Source organism: Micropterus salmoides, unplaced genomic scaffold (genome assembly GCF_014851395.1).
Source record: "Micropterus salmoides isolate LMB-PRFRI ecotype aquatic unplaced genomic scaffold, ASM1485139v1 Ms_hic_scaffold_2, whole genome shotgun sequence".
Classification (NCBI taxonomy): Eukaryota; Metazoa; Chordata; class Actinopteri; order Centrarchiformes; family Centrarchidae; genus Micropterus; species Micropterus salmoides.
The window spans coordinates 25,444,175-25,457,314 of NW_024041150.1; the positions used below are offsets into that span (position 1 = coordinate 25,444,175).

General features: G+C 41.9%; 1 protein-coding gene across 1 annotated transcript; it reads left to right on the forward strand.

Moving 5' to 3' along the window:
* The first annotated feature begins 146 nt into the window (after positions 1 to 146).
* Positions 147 to 5,849, forward strand: mettl3 (methyltransferase like 3). The gene is made up of 11 exons (XM_038731491.1): positions 147 to 343; positions 1,308 to 1,498; positions 1,653 to 2,096; positions 2,215 to 2,390; positions 3,376 to 3,589; positions 3,707 to 3,894; positions 4,670 to 4,708; positions 4,853 to 4,961; positions 5,106 to 5,171; positions 5,294 to 5,406; positions 5,572 to 5,849. The coding sequence occupies exons 1-11, from the start codon at positions 241 to 243 to the stop codon at positions 5,684 to 5,686; spliced, it is 1,758 nt and encodes a 585-aa protein (XP_038587419.1). The 5' UTR covers positions 147 to 240; the 3' UTR covers positions 5,687 to 5,849.
* The last annotated feature ends 7,291 nt before the right edge of the window (positions 5,850 to 13,140 follow it).

A 13,140-nucleotide genomic window follows, 5' to 3' on the forward strand; every position in this document is an offset into this window, starting at 1 on the left:
AATCTAATCAAAGTAGGATACTTTACTATTTATTTCAGATAACACAACCAGCCAGTATCCTTCGTTTACAAAGCACCAGTCAGCCGGAACTTTCAATCCTTAACCACGATGCTTGCCCGGCACTTTTTCTGACGTGTACCATACATTCGTTGCTCCTAACAAGGCGGAAATACTTCAACTTTTGTCTAAATACTGTTTAGTGTGAACCGGTGTCGGTGCTGTTGTTGAATCCACCTCGTCATGTCGGACACATGGAGCAACATCCAGGCGCACAAGAAGCAGCTGGACTCTCTGCGGGAGAGGCTGCAGCGGCGGCGGAAAGACCCCGCACAGCTGTCCGCGGGTAAGAGCTATTTGATAGTTAGAATTTGTAGTGGCAAGGCTGTAAAACTAATTACTTTAATTCTATTGTTGTAGTAGATGTAAAATGTAAGGAAATAAGTCCCATGCCATCATAATTTCCCAGAGCCCAAGTTCATCTTCTTCAAATTGGTTGTTTTGTTTGACTAACATCAGCCTGTTCCACCAGCTGTGTGTAAGTTCAAACATAACCTATTTATAAAATACATTAATACTAAGCTGTGATTTATGCATTTCTAAAATGGCTACACAACTGAGATAAGTTACAGCATAACTCTACATAACAACTAAATAGTTACACTTGCCCCATGCCAGCCAGATTTTAGCAGCTGATTTAGTTACAAACTCACTCTAGTAGTTTTATTAGGGCGTAAAGCCGACACTAGAGGCTTTACGCCCTAATAAAACTACTAGATAATTTAGGAGAGAACTTACACATAGCTGGTGGAACCCAGTGCAGATACCGAAATATATATTCACAATACTATCACAGAGAACAAACAAAACTATAAAAAGCAATTATTAATTTGCTGAAACATTTGAGAAGTCAGAACCAGTACACTGTAACTGCAACTAGAAATTATTCACACCTTTCGATAATTTTTCTGATTGTTTGGTTAACCATTTTGTGCATAAAATGGTGGAAAACCCTGATCAGAGTCCAGATAATGTCTTCCATGCAAATTGTTTTTGTCCATCAAACATGGTCAACTTTGTATTAATCAGATAAAAGCAGAAAGTCCTTTATATTTAAGGAACATTTCTGTTCAATGATCTAATAATCTGCATGTGCTTTGACATTAATGCAGGGAGACTGAAACGTGACACCAGCGTGTGTGCCAGTGTCAAATGCCAAAATCAAGATCAAAATTACCTGGAAGAATTTTTTAACATTAAAAACCTTTTTCAAAATGAGGGAGTTAACCACTGTTGTCTCCTCTCGTCAGACGGTGGAAGCAGTACAGAGGGATCCATGGCCAGGAGTGACAGCCCAGCTCCGTCAGCGCCGTTCCCCCCTCAGGAAGAGACGGAAAAACCACCAGACCCAGAACTAGAGAAGAGGCTGCTGGCCTATCTGTCTGATCTGAGCCTTCCCATGCCAACGGACTCCCTTGCCATCACAAACGATCTCAACAGTGTGAGTATTTTGTCTTAAGCACAGAAATGCTTGTGGTAAATAGTTTTATAGAAGGAAAATCAAATATGTTCCGTTGAGCTCGGCTGGGTCATATTTACAACTTTGTATTTTTACTTTTTAAATTCTGTCTCCTCTGTTTGAATCTCGCTCACAGTCTGAAACAGCCGTCACTCATGGATGCATCCAGAGTCTGCTGCTAAAATTCTCTGCTCAGGAGCTTATCGAGGTCAGGCAGCCCACCTCAGCCTCCTCCTCTGCCAATTCCTCCTCCTCAGTCGTGGTGGCAGTGGACCACACAAAACTGTGGGCTATGATCGGTTCTGGGGCTGGAGCCCAACGGACTGGAGTAAAGAGAAAAGCGGAAGATCAAACTCAACACAAAAGAACTCCGGGCTTCCCGCCCTCACTTCAGAGCTCTGCCTCTCCTCCGCACACTTCCTTCACCTCTCTGACACCTGCGGCTTCCTCCTCGCAGCTGGCCGGGCCTTCGGCATCAGGGAGCGGGAGCAGGAGCAGTAAAGGCCCTTCGTCTCATTTGGACATGGAGATAGAGAGCCTCCTGAACCAACAGTCCACCAAAGAGCAACAGAGCAAGAAGGTAAGAAGGATGAGGGTGCTGATGACCAGTATCTTCTATCGTCTCTCACAGAACAAATGTGAAACGGCAAAGATCCGATGTTTGATTACTGATGGTGTGAATGTTATTTACGCTCTAGGTGAGCAGAGAAATTCTGGAGCTGCTCAATGCCAGCACAGCCAAGGAGCAGTCCATTGTGGAAAAGTTCCGGTCTCGCGGCCGAGCTCAGGTCCAAGAGTTTTGCGACCACGGGACCAAAGAGGACTGTGTACGCTCTGGGGACACACCTCAGCCGTGCACCAAGTTACACTTCCGGTCAGCATGGTTTAAAAACTTTTCTTGTCTGTATTTGTGTAAACAAAAAAATTTCACAGCAGAAATCTGACTGCACAGGTCAGATCTGATGACACCGGGGCACCCTGGTGGCTTAGGGGTGATTGCACAGACCGTGGACTGCAGTGCCCCTGATTTGCATTCACGGGGGGGAACATTGTTGCATGTCATTCCCCATCTGTCTTCCTCCTCATTTCCTGTCATCTCCCTACTATCACCCATCCAATGAAAGCACAATTGCCCCGAAAATATAAATATTTATTTTTTAACTCCCTTTGGCCTGCAGAGGTCACTATAATCAAGGTTTAAAAACACTACTAATGCTACAAATGCTAATAATGTAAATAAAGGTCCACATTTCAAACTTAGAAAGGCCTTACTGCAGTATTATCAGTTTCATTTCAAACAAATGGAAAAGAAAGATGCTCTTGTTTTGTCTCAAAATAAATTATTTGTGGAGTTTCTCCTCATCTGAAATGATGGTCTACAGTAGTGGTTAATGTAGACCCTACCTGGTAGTTTGAGAGCCCCCATAGAGGTCTTGCAATAAATCTTAGGGGTCATAAGATGAATAATGAGGTATGCAAGAATCAAAAACATATTCTGCAACATAAAATGTAGTTTCTTTTTAATACTTCTTACAATAGGATGATATTGGATTATTTTATCCCTTCAGCCTTTGAAAAATTGGTAATCAACCTAACAGAAGAGGTCACAAACTTCATTTTAAGGTAGGGTCACAAAAAGGTTGGGAAACACTTGTCTAAGGATAGAGGGTGTCTCTGGTTTAATAAACTTGCCTGAAATGTGTGCAGGGTTATTATATTTGCCCTTGTATTTTAACTCTTGTGATAAAATAGAAAATATTAAGTGGTTTGGCTTAGTTAGTTTTTATTCAAACCTGAAACTGTTAAAATACAATTACATTACACATGTTTATGATGCTGTATTATATTTTCTCATTCAGTCGCATCATCAACAAGCACACAGACGAGAGCCTCGGCGACTGCTCCTTTCTCAACACGTGTTTCCACATGGACACCTGCAAATACGTCCACTATGAGATCGACAGCCCTCCAGAGGCCGAGGGGGGCCTGATGGGGCCGCAGGCCGGTACCACAGAGCTTGGACTCCATTCGGGGGATGCTGACAGCAACGTGGGGAAACTGTTCCCTTCACAGGTGAGGAAGAGAGGTGGAGGTGTGAGGAAAGAAGATGGGGTAGCAGAGCGAGAGGCAGATGGATGTTGATGTTCTATGGTGGGTTTTAAAATCTAAAGAGGGTGTTTTTCTTTGCAGTGGATCTGCTGTGATATCCGCTACCTGGACGTATCCATCCTCGGTAAGTTTGCGGTAGTGATGGCCGACCCTCCGTGGGACATCCACATGGAGCTACCCTACGGTACACTGACTGACGACGAGATGAGAAAACTCAACATCCCTATCCTGCAAGATGACGGCTTCCTCTTCCTGTGGGTCACCGGCAGGTAACTACAACAATCCAAACAGTGTCAAGAAGAGGCCTACTTCTTCATCATCAGGGCAGTATTCGGTTTTAAGAGGTCAACAGCAAGCACGAATGTCGAGGTCTGAAAAGTGAAGGCAGTGTGTGGAAGTACATGTATTATTTGAAATGGCTGTAAGGGGGCGACTCCACTGATTGCAGAAATAGGTGAAGATTGTAAAGAAGTCTATGAGAAAATTACTCTATTTCCCACTTGATTTATTTTCTCAGTAAACACTTTCGTAATGAGTTTATGTCCTCAGCTAAAATATGGCCACATCTGGTTCCAGAAAACCAAGATGGCAACGGCCAAAATGCCAAACTCGTCAAAATGGTAGTCCACAAACCAATGGGTGACGTCACGCCAACTATGTCCACTTTTTTTATACAGTCGGTGGTCAGCAACCACGCATCCATCCACGACTTGGTGTCCTACGATGTCAAGATGTCCGTGAACTAAACACAAACAGAACCTGTCGCTTGACTTAACTTTTTCAGCGACAAGCCAAAACAAACATTTTTACCTCTACTATATAAACTACAAAATGTCCCGCTGTGTATACCAGTATTTATTGTCTGTTTTCTGTACAGTATTCTCTCTGTAAAAGCTGTACGCTGTTCCCATTTTACCCCCCCAACACACACACACACACACACACACAAAAGTTAAAGCATGCCCAGTCAAATTAACCATTAGTGGGATTTATCATATTTAGAAATACTCAAACTCATCATCTGCCCATCTTCTATTCTTACAGGGCTATGGAGCTGGGCAGAGAGTGTCTCAGTCTCTGGGGGTAAGTCTTCTTCTGAAATACCATCAAAGCATCATTTTGTTAGAACACCATCTGATTTTATTTCTTATACATTTATTTATTTCTTATATATTTTCCTAGTTAATTTTTTTTATTTTACTTTCCTGCTTTACTTTCCCCTCTCAGCTACGACCGTGTCGATGAAATCATTTGGGTGAAAACCAACCAGCTTCAGAGAATCATCCGGACGGGAAGGACAGGCCATTGGCTGAACCACGGGAAGGAGCACTGTCTGGTGGGTTTGCTTGCCTCGGTTTTTATATACCATCTTACAGTATATATTTTAATATGTCTCTGTCACATACTGCTTGGATGAACCTGCTGAGCTCGAAGTTTGAGGGAAAATGTGAAACATACTATGTGATTTGTTTCTCTTTAGGTTGGTGTGAAGGGAAACCCTCAGGGGTTCAACAGAGGTTTGGACTGTGACGTCATTGTGGCAGAGGTAAATGACTATATCTTCTGTCATACTTTGTTGTATTAACCCCTGTATACGTTCCACTGCCTAAAAAGGTCACTTCTGTAATATGAAACAGACTCTACTGTTTTTCAAACACACACTTCCAGGTCCGTTCCACCAGTCACAAACCAGATGAGATCTACGGCATGATAGAGAGACTCTCGCCCGGCACCAGGAAGATTGAGCTTTTCGGTCGACCCCACAACGTCCAGCCCAACTGGTAAATTAATTTGCTTATAAACATTCCTCGGGGTATGGTGTCCTCGGTCACTGTGGAGTTAAATTCAGTTGTGGCCGTAACAACCCACAACGATCACGCTTTAAGTTACAGACAAAGTAACTGTTCTGAATTTTACACATATTGATTGAGCTTTTTTTGTCCCAGGGTAACTCTTGGAAACCAGCTCGATGGCATTCATCTCTTGGATCCTGAAGTTGTGGCGCGGTTTAAGAAGCGTTATCCAGATGGCGTCATCTCCAAACCCAAAAACATGCAGTGATGACTTTAGGAGTGGTCACAGGTTTGGAGAAGTTTGTCAAAGACTGTTTTCGTTTCCGTTTTTTATACCAGTGAACTAATTTCTTAAATAAATGTTGTTAACAAGATGCATTGTCTGTATTTTGGTTAAGAATGATTAAAACCATGTGAAGAACTAATGGGAATTACTTTTGGAGCAGTGTTTTCATCATCTCTGCACGTCACTGTATGTGATCCCCCTATTTAACACAGTAAAACTTCACATTCACCGTCAACAAAAACACTGGAGACATTTTCCATGTAAATGTTTTGTTATTTTGTTACTTGTCTTTTGACATGCTGTAGGTTTGAATAGCTGATTATTATTTTTGCATCAAAAGGACAAGCGTTGACGTTTAAAATCTCAGCAGGTTTTTCACAGTCATTCATTTGGGATCTGAGCATGCATTCAAATCTGTTCATTTTAGGCAAACACACAACCCTGTCCACCCTAAAGATCTGCAAGTAGGCTCTGTTTAAAAAAAACAAAAACAAAAAAAACATACATTTTAATATCGGACAATGCAGCCAGGAGTTTTATTTTTTTCTTTTTAATATAAAAGTATTAAAGAGAAGAAATTAGCCAGAGTGAGCAGGAGCCAAACATGACAAAATGCCTGTGCAGCTCAGTTTACTTAATGCTTTCCAAAGAGGAACTAACTAGAGGCAAAAAAACACAAACAGCTGCTCAGCGTCCTCAAACTTGGTCTGCAAATATTCTACAGTGTCAACATGACCCCTTTGCATTTATTCTAGGATTAGGGTTAGTGCCTTTCTATGAAACTTCTGTTTTGCAGTGTTTTAGTCAGTGTACTGTGGTTTAGTCACAGAGCAGGATTAGAAAGTAAACTCAGTCCTGGTTATGAAATGAAATGTCAACAGTAGGTTTAGAAACATGATTCAGTCACTAATTATGTTGACTGCTAATGATGAGGTTTAGACAGAGAGATTTGTCATTTTATTTTGAAGGTTAACTGCCTCATCCTGCTTTGCGAAACAAGTGCTATTTCACATGGGCCATCATCATCATCACTATTATTATTATTAAATGACATAAAAAATCAGCAGTTTTTCCCACAAATGTAGTTTAAAAGAAAAAAGTAATGCACGTTTTGGTGATGAATGCTGTAAACAAGTCTCTCTGTTGTCTTCTCATCAGTATCACGTCCGTCTGTGCAGTGGATCCCCTCTGTTTAGAGTTCTGTCATCTTAAAAAAAACCAAGTCTGCTTCAGTCTGTTTTCCCCTGTCCGTTGTTGAATCTGATTAGTCATTGAGACTTCTTTGTGGGCTTAATACGTGAGCTGTGCACAACTACTGTTGATCACATCTAATAGGTGACGGGAGATGCGTTTGCTCAGCTATCAGGCTCCCGGGTCTGCACCACGGCCTTCAAGCATCAATGAGAGACGGAAAACTTTGACACTGGAGTCCATTTATCTCCTCTGCAGCCCTCTGTCCTCCTCAGTAGGTGGCGTCCACTGCGTTGATGTTGCTGTCCAGCTGGTGTCTAAAAGACAGCCTGGCCTTGGTGGAGAAATATATCTGGGAGCCGCGACTCAGGCCTCCTGCTCCTTCGCTGTCGCTACCCCATGATGCAGTGGAGGACAGACGGGGCTTCGACTCCTCAATGGGAACTGAGGGGTAAAAGCCAGGGATAGAAAGTCAGTTGTTGTCAGGCCATACTATCATGAAATTACATTTTATTTATCTTTTTGTTTGGTCTACGTTTGATTTCTTTAACAGTCCTCACCTGCTGCTGGGGGAATCTGTCTGCTCTTGCAGCGTTCTTTACAACGTCTATAGAAAGGAAAACACTGCAGCATCTTCACACCCATGGCGGAGACGTCTATAGAGACAGCAGAGTGAACAAGACATAAATATGGAAAAAACACCCCCCCAAAATGATAGACCTTTTAATGCATGGGGACAAAACGGAGGTAAAGCTATCCCAAACTGCAACAGTGACAAACTCTCTCAAATATGAAGTGCGTTAAACGCATAATACAAAGTTCCCCAGGTTGCTCACTTCTCCTGTAGGGTCCATTTAAGCTGCCTTCTCACACTGACAGCAGGTCTGAGTGCCCAGGCCCGCTGACAGCTCCTTGTCTCATCACCAGGTCACAGTTTAATGGAATTATGATCATGCACTTCACTGACATGATAGCCTAATGTAAGCTGACAATATCACTGAACGGCACATTGTCCCAGCAACAAACCAATCTGTCAGTATGTACCGTGCCATCATCGTCATCCCGCACACTGCCTAATCCTAGGACAGGACGTCAACGGGCTACGGCAGCCAAAAAATTGTTAAGCCCTCTTCTGACAACCAAACCGATTTACATAGAGGTCATCTGATGTAAGCAAATTATGACTAACAGGCAGACACGTGCATACCTCAACTGAAAAGCTATTGTTTTACCAGCAATTGTGGTTTCCATTTAGACATAGATCTGCCCTTAATATACGCCCATAACTTCTGCAGGTACTTTCTAGTTCACTGAGCTACAATTCACTCAAATTCATAATTGCCCTGAGGACTGTCCCTCTTTCTGTGGCACCTCTGAATGATAAGATAAAGCCAAGGCCGCATGCCAGAGCTGTATTTACTCAGAGTGAAAAAAGGTATTTATTTTAGTCTAATCAGGTTAAGAAACAGGTCAGCTGAAATGGAGCAGAGGGATGTGATGGTTCTCAACAGTTTCTATTATATTTGTGCTGTGGGGATAAAAGAGGAGTTGTGTAGCTTTAATGTTTCCGCTCCAAATTACCTAAACTTGTATGTATAACTTTTACATGATCGAACATCAATAGCCACAAAAACAGCCTAATAAACAATTACTCTTGTCCCAAGTGAACAAAGGCAAAACACTACATGAACCATTTGTAGAGTCCTTCCATCATAAAAAACAAACAAAACAAAAATAGCTCTTGGGTCACGTTATGACAGGAGGTAATAAATTGTTGATAACATGATGGGATGGATGATTTTGTATAGAGCACATACCAGTGTTTCTTCAACAAGATCGTATCAAAGTCTTTCATTGAAAACAATCCTTTATTTTTTTATAAATGAGATTAAAACAAAAAATGTGTCACATCATCTAGGGGCAGGGCCAAATGATTAGTACAAAGAGACACAAAACAACTAGAAAGGGATGCAAAATAAGACACAATACGGCCCCAAAGAGACTAAAAACAAAGACAAAGAAATGCAAATACAGAGAGATTCAAAATGACCACAGAGAGAGTCAGCGTCTAAGTCAAAGTGCGATGAGAAAACCCAGTCATGTGATAAAGCGCTAAGCCCCATTGTTCATTAATCACAGATGGAAAGATTTGGATATCTGGTGTCAAACAGTAAACTGTGATTGCAACACACAGGAGTGTGCCAAACAGTGTTTGGTTAACATCTTTTTTCACTGTTTACTGCAGGATCCTCATGCTGCTTGACTCAGTGAGGCAATTTCATGAAGACGTGACAGCTTGCACATATGCAGTGTCACGGAGCTACTGTAGTATAGACAAGTCTGAAGGGAGGCTTGTGTCCACTAAGTGAAAAACTCACAGTCTCTCGTTTTTGGGGTACATTCACACTGAAAAAGCTCCCTATTCTCCTCCATTTCTTAACCATCTAATGCACCTCCCTCCTCATTTTCACTCAGGTGTGGCTTTGAAACCTTATCACTTTTACAGACAGTGAATTCATTATGGATAAGTCAGAGGTTCTGCCTGTGAAATGAGAACTCACAGCCTATAGCACACATTGTGAAGGAAAGAGAAAAGGTACAGGAGTGGCTGAGCATGTTTTTCCAGTTTTATTATTGCATTATAATATAAATCCTTTGTGTATTAATAACTCAGCGAGCATACTTTCTTTTTTAATAAAAACGTGTGCAAAGCAGTTCCACACACACAATATTAGGGCCATTGTCAGTGGTGAGGAATTTTGGACCCAGATTATGATTGGCTGTGGGGATCTGGCAGCACACAGCAGCCTGGGAGCCTGGAGGAGAAAAACAACCTCAGATGGCACACACATACTCAGAAAGCACAGAGACAATACCCACATTGACTACAGAGAGGAGGGCTAGAAGAAGACATAGATTTAGGTGGATGGGATTGGGATGAGCAGATGAAGATGAAAGGGGAAAGAATGAAGACCTAAGTGAGAAAGGAGAAGGAAGTTGTTCCCTTGAGTTCTTTTCCTCTTCATGCTTTCCTCAGACTGAAGGCGCCACCCTGCAGCCAGCTGATGTGGGCCATGTGCAAAACCTGAATAATGCGGTTTTACTTGTTCAGTCAGCGGTGGCACTGTACAAGCCACGAAAGTAGCTTGTGGCTTTTGGCTTGAGGTTTTAATAATTTTGAGTACATGTTTGTGCACGTTTGCGGGAACATTTGTGGGAGAGTTAAGCAACTTACTGTAAACGTGTTTACCAAGCATGACCCCTGTGCACATTCTCCATTTCCAAACATCAGTCAAACTCTCTGCCATACCTGGCAACACACCTGTTTTTATCTCACAAATTTTAAGGCCGTCTCCCGGCGCCCTCCAGCTTTGTTGATTTTCTCAGGAAACTCGTGTTATTTGTATGGCCCTCAAACTTTATTATGAATAATCGTCATACACAGATCCAAGTTTTGTCTGACGTCACTCAAGTTGCCAGACAGTCTGTGAAACACAATCCACAAACTACATATAATTTTAGCCCATCTGTCACCACAACCTGGCAACGTGGCAACCCGGCAACCCACAACCTGATCCAAGGGACGTGTGCACAGCTGCTCTCTGAACAGGCAATCATCATTTTCAAATGTCAGGGCAGGACGGCGTGCCACCTAAAACACCTGCAAATGTAAGCAGAGTTGGACTGAACAGTTTCAACTAACTGACCCTGATTGGGGCGGTGAGGAAGACTGAAGCTTAGTGTTCACTTAAAAAAATGCAAATCATTCCCAAGGGTTTTACTCTTTGTACACTCCTCTTAGTAAAATGCTGCAACACAGTCCCATAAAACATGTTTAATTTGAACACTTTTTTAATTGTGTGCCTCAGTTTAAACCTAAATATCTCAGTGGATCTTCCAATGTGTGCCACCAATGTACACATTAATAAAACCCTGACACACAGACATAACTGTTGTCCTCTGTGTAATAAAGAGTGCACCTTTATGATTCATGGTCCATGAAAGTTGTTTTTTTGAAATAACAATTAACTCTGCTTCAAAGGAAGGCTGACATAAAATATAGATTTAAAACATAAAAGCTCTCCAAGAAATGTAAAGAAAGTAATTTCTTCTTCCACCGCTATAGTTTTGTCATGTTTTGGTTGATTAACACGCCTTTAGTTTACACACTACATTCAGATGCGCGCGCCTCTGTGCGCGTGCAGGTGGAAGGTTGAATGAGACGCTATGCCAGACAGGATAATCTGAGCTTTCATGTGAAGCACTACAGCATCACTTATCTCTTAAACTGCGTGTTTACATATCCGAAGTGCCAAACAGAGAGGGAACATTGTCCATTAGGTCTTGCTGATCATTTAAATGTGGAGAAAATGTTGAAAGTGGCACATTTGAGGGTTTAACTTGCTCTCAAGTCGCGGACCAGTCAGTGATGCCACAAGTGGTTTCCTCTAACAGACAGTAGCCAGATCTCAGCACGGCTTATTTATGATCAGGAGCCCTCCCACGAACACACGTCCGGCTCCAAAACAAAAAAGCACCCTTATACACTTAAGCTGTTTTGATAAGAGGCCCTCAGCAGTGCTTTAGAAATCCTGAACTAGGCTATACAATCAGGTTGTATTCAGAAAGCAGCACTCTTATAAATATACTTTCACTTGAGGTTTAAATAGGCCTAGGTTAAATGGCATTAGTCTACCTACCTGGTGAAGTAAGGTTGGGCTTGATGACAGGCAGTAGGAAATGGATATTCTTGATGAATTCCTAGCTGAAATACGACTTGTCTCACTTGATGTGCGGTCTCTTGTCGCTTCCCTCATTAAAACGTGGTTCGGTGGGTGTCCTCGGGGCGCTGCCCGGTCCTGCACGTCCTCAACAGTGCGCCCAGACGCGTCCTCGTTGACAGTATATGAAGGGTTTGTGTGGCGCGCAGCGACTGCACTTTAAATAGCTAATCCCCACGGAGCGTGGTGAGCGAGTGGACACGCCTGCTTTCTCTCACACTCCCTCCCTCTGAGCTCCCGACGCTCCTTCTGCTGCCTCTCAACCATCCCACATGCACACACTTTCCTCCTGCATGCTTTGATTTGTTTTGCCACTACCTAATGTGTTGATAAAGATAACACAGCATATGACCAGAAATATCTTCATATAGCTTCCCTTCTTAGCTCAATATACATTATATATAGAGAACAGGTCAAAATGATTCAGATCATGAATCAATTTGACCTTTTAAACTGTGATCCACAAGATGTAATCCCAATTTAACAATAGATGTGTTAATCCCTGTTGGCGGTAAAAGTGTATTCATCGCTGATGAAATTATCTTTTCACCTCATTCTGATCAGTGACAATGTCAAAATGTTTTCTCTTTGAGGTCACCATCAGTTGCAGGATTATTATTTCTTCATAAATATTTTATGTATGAAGGATGCTAAACATAGGTTATTACTGTTATTATCATCATTATTATTATGCAATTCAATTTATGTGTACCTCTAAAGCAGCAAATTACAAATTGCAAAATATATATATTTTGGATGGTATTCTAATGGTCATGGGCTGTGTTGCTTAAACCTAAGCACAAAAAATGACAGGAGAACACTTTACTCAATAGAATATTTAATTTTTAATATTTAAATGGTGTGCAATCAAAGGGAAGAAGGTTGGGATGGCGGATGGGTGGATATATATTACCTTCACCTTAACAGACACTCAGTTCCTGACTCTTACTTAAGCACATTCATCACAATGTCATAAACACCTACATGTCATTCAATTTGTGTGAAAATCTGATGGCAGAAATCCAAGATTTGAATCAACACTAACATGTAATCACTTGTGTCTTGGCTCATGTCCGCCAAATGTCATGGAAACCTGTTCAACGTTTTTTTAAATATCAAGGTGAGAGCCATACTAAGTAGCAAAGGGAATAAACGCTACACCTTGGCAGAAGTAAATACACTTTCAAGGAATAAAGGTGTTGCCTCCCTTTCACCAGCACCTATCTGACACGAATGAGTCACACGGAGATGGTTCGACCTGCTGGCTGAGATTGTTTCACCCTCATGTCTGTGTGCAGTTTAGTATGTGCAAACAGATAAGGTCTACCTCTAAATGTCCTAAACTGCATTAACTGAAAACATCAACTGTTACACTGAAGTCGCACCCAAAGCCAGGATGTACAGCCATTGTTAACTTGCACTAACATGAAGCTGGAAACCAACACATTTGTCATGTTGTCAAGA